We start from the raw sequence: 8,580 nt of genomic DNA, 5'->3' as shown, positions 1-8,580 counted from the left end.
AGCCAGAGGTTGTGATGTAATGTGTATGACTGATCCCATGCTTATTACAGGTGAGCTCTATAGCAGGAGAGATGCACCCACGCTCACACCCACACACTCAAACATACAGACAAACACACATATAAAGTCATGTTCCGGTGGAAGTGAGGCTCACTGGTCACACCACAAACCATAGCATATAGGAGAAAGGATGAAACATGGAGTAAAGTGGGCAGAGGATTCCAGAGGTCTTATGTTGAGTGTAATTAGAATAGCTCTGAAATGCCTCATAGGTTTACTCTGTGGTCATGTCATGACCACCGCTGGTGTGACAGAGGCACATCATGTCCGACATCAGTCAGAGGGCTGTGTGGTAATGATATACAGGTTGTTTCTGGTTAAGGTATTACACAGTCATAATGACAAGAGCAAATGGGATTTTATTTTTCTTGAACAACATGTATCTATTGGGACGGTTTGTCCAGGATACATGTACCAAAACTGCTGTCTCATCTTACTTTTCACTTGTGTTTTTTCCTGGAAGACCACAGCCATTTAAACATATGTACTCAAAAGTGTGGCAAATGCTTTATTTTAGTGGGTGTTCGGTGCAAATTCCTGTGGGGTTGCCACTTTTTCAGCGAGGGCGAGAGGTTTGCTGGGTTTACTGTGTGGGTCACAGAAGAATTTACAGATGGTTCGTACTCGTAAAGGTATGGGAATAATTGGCTTAACATACCTCTTATGTAATGAGGTGTATATTAAGGTTTTGACATTTTCTCGTTGTAAATCCCAAATATGAAAACTAAGCTAAACTGCTGCGAAGGCCTCATTGGAAGGGAGGCTTCCATTGCCCAGACAGGTCCAGTAGACCACACTGAGCTCATGTCTGCATGTCTGATGACAAAATCTGACCAATACATTTGTGTGGCAGTGCTGGCTTCAAAGTTTATTAACAAATGTCGTTGGGCCATTGTATTTTATACACAATATACGGGAAACATTAAAAAATACATTTCTGTTTTGTGTATGAGCATAGAAACAGCCCTTCAGTGGCATTGTTATTTGCCTTGTTCGAACTAACAAAACATCTAATTCCATTCCCAGTGTAATAAAAGGGTACTTGGACAGGAATATAAACATCTCCCTAAAGTTGAACCAGATGCTGCTGTATGGCCTAGCGTAGATTTCAGAGACGGGAGAGAGAAAGACAGAAAAACAAGGGAGGTACTTTACACAGGAAAGTGAGTCAGTACCCAGGCCTGAGCACTTTGAAACAATCATTCCTCAGCTCCTTCACCCTCCATCCCCATGACCCCTCCTGCCTTATCCAGAGTAGGTGGACATCCCTGAGGAGACAGGGGAGAAAAGCTGCCCCAGCCTGGATTTGAGTCTTTGCCTCCTCTGACACGGGCTCTTAAGAGGCCTGCTGGATAAGAGACTCAGCCACTGAACGCACAGGAGAGGGGCTCTAACCACTGCCCACATAAACTGAGTTCCTGGCTGTCTGCTGGAGCCTGACCCACCATCCTAAACCCCAGCATGAAAGGAACACTGTCCAGTTCCCTTAAGGGTGCAAATATGATCTCATTTGGCTGGAAGTGGCTATGATTAAGACGGTGACACAGTTTAGAAAAATCCAAATATTAAAACATGCACGTCAGACACAGTTTCACCATTGCTTATTGTGCGTCTTGTCATTAAATGTACTGTATTATATTTCAACTGAAACAACCAACATGCGGTGAACTGGGATAGGCCCATAATAGGAAAAGCAGATTGCAAATAATACTCTGTGGCCAAGAGTGTTACTCCTCTGAAAGCTGTAAAAGAAAGGAGGACACATTGTGACAAATATTAAACTTTATGTTGTTTTGAAGTGGCAGTACAAAAATACAAAAATATGTTGATGCATTTATCATTCAGATTTCACAGTAGGTACACAGGTAGGTACACACAAGATTGTTATGTACAGGAGAATCATTAAAATGTTCCATAATACACTGTAAAGATTATTCAAAGTATCCAGACATCTGCTTTGAGTTTAAAGATTAAAATGGATCACTTGACCATTTGTATTGATATCTACCAAGTCTACCAGTGTCAACACTGGACAGATTGACTCATCTGTGATGGCAGTATAACCAGGTGTATTCAGTTGGCCTAAATCACAGTCCATTCCTAGACAAATTCAATTTTCCTTTCAATCAGACGATGCTAATTACATTTGTCTGTCCAGTAAGTTCTTTAAAAAAAAAGTCCAATCAAGTCAAAGCAGCAAAACAGCATCAGAATGAACTAGCATGACCTACAAAGATGCATTTACAAAACAAAGCCAAGCGTTCAACAGAGGAGGTATTGTAGAGGGCTTGGGGTTGTACCAACAGTCTTCTGAAACTACTACAAACACAACCAAACTGTTAATTTTAGTGATCAGCGGGTGGCCGAGAGTTTGGATCAGGATCCAGAGTAAACATGTGTGGGGGGGAGAAAGGGAGAGAGACTATACAGGTTTGTTTAGGCTGAACCCCTTCCTCATCTCTAAGACAAAAGCTGAAGTAGATACAGTACAGCTGTAGTTGTCCTGTTCTTGTTTGTGGTGGATTGAAACCACACTGGCAGGCTATGAAGTGGTATCAACTTTCCAAACAAATTAGCATTGCTTTCCATCAGCTTAAGAGGGAAAACTGTTTGTTTGTGGAGAATGGAGACTGTAAAAAGTTGTAAAATGCTGATGCCAGTGACCGCTATTATACATACACAAAAAACAAAACACAATAAATACTTTTTTTTTTTTTTTTTGCATCAGCTTTCCCAAGGATATATGGAGTTGTTACTGAGATAAAAACATAAATAGAGCTTGATACCTTCTCCAATAAATAGTAGTGGTATTCTATTTACAATATGCACACATCTCCCAAAGAGCTCATGAGATATTTCTATCTCAAGGCACATGCTTTCCTCTGCCTCTACCTTCCAAACTAACACAAGATCAATTCAAATTGCTCACAGGTTTTTGCTGTGTGTCTTCCAACAGAGGTCTTCCATATCAAATGTATCGTCTTTCTGTGTACAAGGGGAAGGGGGAGTGATTGTCTAAAAAAAGAGGTCATCACGGGAAGCTAGTGGTGTGGCACTTGGAAACCAACTCATCTCTCGATAAGGGTTGTGTTTAAGGAGTGGTCCATCTAGACTGCGTTTTCCTCACTGCCGTCCAAATCCTGAGCTTTCCGAGGGGGATCTGCATGAAAGACAGATGGAGAGCCAAAATGTACCTGCTTCAAAAATCATCATTGTCATTTGCATTATTACAGATAAATCAGGTGAAAAAAAGGAGGTGTTTTTTAGTCTTACTGTTGCAGTGGCCATAGTGGCGGACTCCTATGGAGCGGCCGAGGAAGCAGGTGGCCCGGCGGAGGTGGCAGGCGCTGGGGTAGGTGATGTTGTCATTGCCACAGATTGGCTGCTCAGACGGCGTGTGTATTGGGCAAGGTGTTGTGCGGCACATGACACAGTGAGCACTGTTGGTCTGGTCAGTCACGCAGGTGTGAGTTCCTGGACACACCACATTGGAGCATGACTCTGTGCAAGGCGTGAAGAAAAATAAGATCAATAGTGAAAAAGATTTGTCATTATTTTGCTTCTGTGCAGAACAGCGTAGCGTGGAAAATCTAGATAAAGTGCTTACTTTTGCACTCTCCCTGGTACATGACCTCCAGGTCTGGGTGTCCCATGCAGCGGGCCATCAGCATAGCACACTCATCCTTATATGTCTTTCCATCGCTGCCGCACACAGCATGCTTCCGGGAAATGTGAGAGCAGTCTGGAGAGCACACACACTGAGGCCTTCCCATCTTCATCTTGCAAACCTTCCCGGGGCTGCATTTGACTCCCTCACAAGTCTCTACAAAAGCACAGAGAGTGGTTTCATATGTGTGTGAGCACTGCACAGTATCAGTGTAATGTTACTGTATTAACAAGTCAGCAGACATCAGGTGATCCACAGGCATTTTCATACAAAACAAGTTTGAAATCTGGGGTTTTCCCAGACCATAACACAATTTTCACCTTGCACAATATTTACAATAATCACATCTGTTTATTGACCATTCCACACAGGGGTGCCTCGCCTGGTGGAATGCGAGGCCAGCATGTTTTCATAACAGATCTATGTGTATGGCTGCACACAGAATGGGCTAAGCTCCTGCAGAGGGATAGAAGAGCTCTGAGGTAGACAGAGATCAAATAGCTGTCAGAGAAGTTTACAGCCTGAGAAAAGAGGAAGCCCCAGGCACTTCTAACACCCCCTAATGTCAGAGCTCAGGAGGAACTGTAATCCTACACAGTGTAGGGTCAGCATTAGACAATGCATATACCTCTCTAGCCAGGACCTTTATGAGTCTTCAGAGATGATGCCTGATCAGCTCTGAGTCCAGAGGATTCTGTAAACAATCAGAGACTTATTTCCTGCCTCTACCAGCACTTCAATATCCTGTTTTATTGCATTGCTGTGTTTTTTTCTTGGACTCTCCCGATCTATCTGCTGCTTTCCATCAGAGGCTCTGTCCTTGTGTGTACACATGTTCTTTCTTTATCTCTGGCAATAAGGGGACATCTGAAGACAAATCGCAGCCTTATGATGATGCTGGTGTCTTTCCTTTGAATTGACAAGCCTTTATTTACGTGATATTCATGATACCGACATTTTCCTAACCACAGAATTCCAAATGATCAAGATAGTGTTGCACATTACGAGTCCCAGACATCTGGGCATGTGGCAGGCATTTATTTCAGCCTGCAGGAATGTATTTTCTTATTTCGTTAATGGAAGCAAACAGGGCTCCTTTTTAACTAGCTTTGGAAAAAGTTAACACATAATGAAAGAAGTGAAGGCAATGGAACAAGGATGGAGGTTCTGATTCTACCAACTTAAACCATTTTCCATGTGATATATCTGTTTACTTCTATGTGAGAGTCAGCTTTATAAACCTGTAGACTACCTTTGACTGTGGTCTCTCATCTTATTTTGAGTTTATCTAAATATAATCCACATCTCAGCATCTCTTACCCACGTGACAAGGCCAGAAAAACCCAGGGTTGTGGTTGGGTGTGTTTCCTAAAAATGCCAGTAGTTTGGTTTTTACTGGAACTTATCAGCATGGAAAAATTCACATTTTTGGCTTATGATTACATAGTGCAAGTGCTCCTTATGAAAGCAGAATTTATCTACAAGTGAACCTGAATGAACCTTGCAGGGATTCCAGGGGAGGAAGTGTCTCAGGGCAGCTGGGTGGAGTTATGTGGAAGGCTTATCCTCAATCCACGTCTGCATTTTGTTCGAAAGCGGCATCAGGAACTCATTGTGTAAATATCTTGATTCACAAATGACATGGTTCAAATTAACTTTCGCTGACTCTCCAGGAGCGACAGGAGTTATTTTGTGTAATGGAATAGCCAATTTATCAGTTATGACCCTGAAATCTTCTGCTTTTAAGTCTGCAAACGGTATCTAAGCAGTCCTTAAAACTCCCAGTACTTACCCAAAGAAATACCATCTGACAGTAGCAACCTGTGTCCAGTCAGATAACATCAAGTTTATTTGGAATGTGACTGTTTAAATGCAGGTTTAAAGCATTTTAATGCGGCATTTATCTTTTGGGTCAGATGCAATGACTAAGACCTAATGCCCCACAGAGATGACTCACAGCAATACACAAGTAACTAATTTGTTCAACTTGACGTACTTTGCAGATTTAACTAATTTGTTTTTTTTAAAGGTTTGTTTGTTTACCTTTGCATGGTTTACAGGAGACGATTCCCAGGAAACCCAGCAGGCTGACCTCATTCATGGGCAGGCTGGTGTTGGACCACGCTGTGTCCAGGCGGTCCCCAGCACAGCACTCCTCTCTGGTCACCCCTCTCATCAGCACCATGTCGCACCTTAGATCTTGACTCTGCTGCAGCCAGCACATCCCAGCTGGAAAAAGTGGAATAAATACACATAAAAACTAATTTTTAAAAAGTGTATTATATTTTTTGAAAAATAAAAAATTGTAACTTGTGTAGTGTAGAACTTCTAGTCAATACTCATTATAACCTTAGTCAGGCTGACCAAAAAAAGCAAATGCTAAATTCGTGGTATCGCTTTTCTCTGTGATAGAATGCTAATGTGTTGCACTTGACTGCTATAATGTTTTCACAGGTGGTAAAATTGTGTGTACATATTTTAATAGCTACAGTATATACACAAAGAGTAGATAACTTTTAAAAGTAGATAACTGTTTAAAACAGAGTGATACATTATTTTGTTCAAAAGGCTGAGGTTAAGGCAGTACATGAATATGAATTCTGAAGAAAAAAAAGTACCTCACTATGACAACCAGAAGAAGAGTCATGTCATTATTTTTAAAAGCAAGACACATCATGGGTAAACTTTTTCAAAATATCAAAAAAGAGGTCCACTCACCACCGGCCGGATTCCTTCCAATCTGATACAAACTGAGAATCACCCCAAAAACAAAAATCAAAAATCTCATTGTGAACTCTGGTTAGTACAAAACCTTTTTCTGAAAACTTGTCTACACAAATATCAGCAAGAAGAAGTAATGTTCCTCTGGCAAACAGAGTGGATCACTCTAACTCTGCTCTGAAAGTAGCCCTCCCTTATGTGAATGAATGTGTTGTTGAATGTGATGTCGTTCCCCCTCTGTATAAATATTTAGCCCAGATGGAATTATGCTGCTGGGATGGGCGATCCTCTCAGCCAGTAATAAGCCAGGGCAGGACACAGTTTGACTCTGACTCAATTTTCAGTCGGGAAATGATCCATGCCCTCCAGCATCAGACGCTGGGCACTTATATGACCTCGTAAAACATTTTCACACCATATTAGGCTAATTAAAGGCTAATTAAGTCCTGGAAAAGAGTTAACGTGAAGATTTTGATGAGCTTTCTTAAAAATGATTATTATTAAAATCCAAAAGAAGGTGTTTTTTTTCTCAGTCAGAAGTGTCTCTTCATGCAGCTCATTGAATTGACTGACTCAATTCAAATTTAATTAAATTAAGTTTAAGTTAAGCTTTGCTGTTCAGGTATTTGGGAAAATACTTTATTGCATAATAATCTTTCAGTGTTCAAGTCATTTGTTTATTTTTCTGGTGTTTCTTGGACATTTTGCTCTGTATTGTCTCATCTTCTTCTTTAATGTGGCATAGCTCTAAGGTATTTATTCTCCTCACTATTCATATACTGTTTGATCATGGTACTTTTCTGTCTATAGGCTGATCTATGAGGTTTGTTTTGAGTTTTTTTAGGGGGGAAAGTGGCCTATAGAAATGATATACTTATGTCTTATCTTGTCATTGTAAACAATAATCTTTTGAAGTGATGTGATCCAGCACTGACCCTGAATTGTGCTTCTTTGAAATGCAGATGAAGGAAAGAACAACTGCAATAAAATGGTTAACTTTTAAAGATTTTCCACAGAGGTTTTCTGGCCATAATACTCTGAATCAGATTAATATCAAGTGCCTAAAAATATCTGGGAATACAACGCTTTGAATAAATGAAGTCATTTGGCTCTCCAACACTGTCATACCTCAGTTTGTTGACTGTCTGGGCTCATCAATGAAAAGTTTTACCACTGCGGTTAGAATAATACTGAGAGATGAGGGCAGGAGAAGTAGTGAAGGTTGTCCGCCCTTGAGCAATATATCAAGTTCAATAAACAACACAGTGTCAGAGCTTATCAAGAACATTCATGTCTGCCCACTCATTTTTTAGTCTATGTTCAAACACAGACAGTAACAACAAGCGAGACTGAAAACACTGAAATGGCTGTGGATATGTATACAGTATCTGTCGACTGTTAGGGGCAGGCATGTTTGCTTAACACCATCCAGTCTTAAAAAATAGGTGACTAGAAGCTAATCTGTATTATCACCCTGTTTGATCAGAACATCTGCACTGCTCGTCTCCTTCCCTGCACTCATTCACCCCCTGACACTGAGAGGTATGCACTAATGCCAAAGTAATGTGAGTCTCACCATCTGTCTGTCACAGTTTTTTTTATGTTCCCTTTTGATCATTAGAGGTTGAGGGGTTGGAGGTATCATATGCTGTAGTATCTGAAACTTTATTAATGATGTTGCCTTCTTCAGCGGAGGTCCCCAGGGCACCGCAGGAATGCTGCCTGACCTAGGAGGGGAGGAAAGACAAAAAGGAGAGCAGTGAGCGATGGCTGTGGGTGGCCTGCCTCTTCACTGGGTCTCTGCAGATCCATTCAGCCCCTCATATGGTTTGGATCATCACTGCCGAGCCTTACAAATGAATGCAGCATGGTGGGGACTTTGGAGCGCGCTCTAATGTATGATTTTTATTAGGGTGCAACTTACTCTGACCCATCTTATTGAAATATTGGTCTCTTTCAAGTGGCTGGGGTCTGAGGGGTAGCATGAAATTGAGGAAGCCCATGCTGAACTGTCTAATGTGAAATAGAGTGAGTGTATCTCTGACAGGGCAGGTGGCAAGCTCTGTCTTACTGTACATGTGGCTGTAACGAAGAGAAAAGACAAAAACACCACTGCCATCTAGTGGAGAAAG

The 8,580-nt window shown here is 41.4% G+C and overlaps 1 protein-coding gene across 1 annotated transcript; it reads right to left on the bottom strand.

Annotated features, from left to right (window-relative positions):
* Nucleotides 1-1,824: 1,824 nt before the first annotated feature.
* Nucleotides 1,825-6,671, bottom strand: fstl3 (follistatin-like 3 (secreted glycoprotein)). The gene is made up of 5 exons (XM_071487479.1): nt 6,446-6,671; nt 5,771-5,956; nt 3,668-3,883; nt 3,334-3,561; nt 1,825-3,220 (listed from the first exon to the last, which is right to left on the bottom strand). The coding sequence occupies exons 1-5, from the start codon at nt 6,513-6,515 to the stop codon at nt 3,168-3,170; spliced, it is 753 nt and encodes a 250-aa protein (XP_071343580.1). The 5' UTR covers nt 6,516-6,671; the 3' UTR covers nt 1,825-3,167.
* Nucleotides 6,672-8,580: the final 1,909 nt, after the last annotated feature.

This window comes from Trachinotus anak, unplaced genomic scaffold, assembly GCF_046630095.1.
Source record: "Trachinotus anak isolate AG129_WGS33_773 ecotype Australia unplaced genomic scaffold, CSIRO_AGI_Tana_v1 ptg000010l, whole genome shotgun sequence".
Taxonomy (NCBI): domain Eukaryota; kingdom Metazoa; phylum Chordata; class Actinopteri; order Carangiformes; family Carangidae; genus Trachinotus; species Trachinotus anak.
This window is presented reverse-complemented; position numbering and strand designations above follow the sequence as displayed.

Excerpts from the sequence above, each read along its gene's own strand:
- fstl3 (XM_071487479.1), bottom strand. The coding sequence starts at position 6,515 with ATGAGATTTTTGATTTTTGTTTTTGGGGTGATTCTCAGTTTGTATCAG. Across the intron at positions 5,957-6,445 it reads TGGAAGGAATCCGGCCGGTG|CTGGGATGTGCTGGCTGCAG; the intron begins GTGAGTGGACCT and ends CACTTTTTCCAG. Across the intron at positions 3,221-3,333 it reads CCACTATGGCCACTGCAACA|ATCCCCCTCGGAAAGCTCAG; the intron begins GTAAGACTAAAA and ends TCTTTCATGCAG.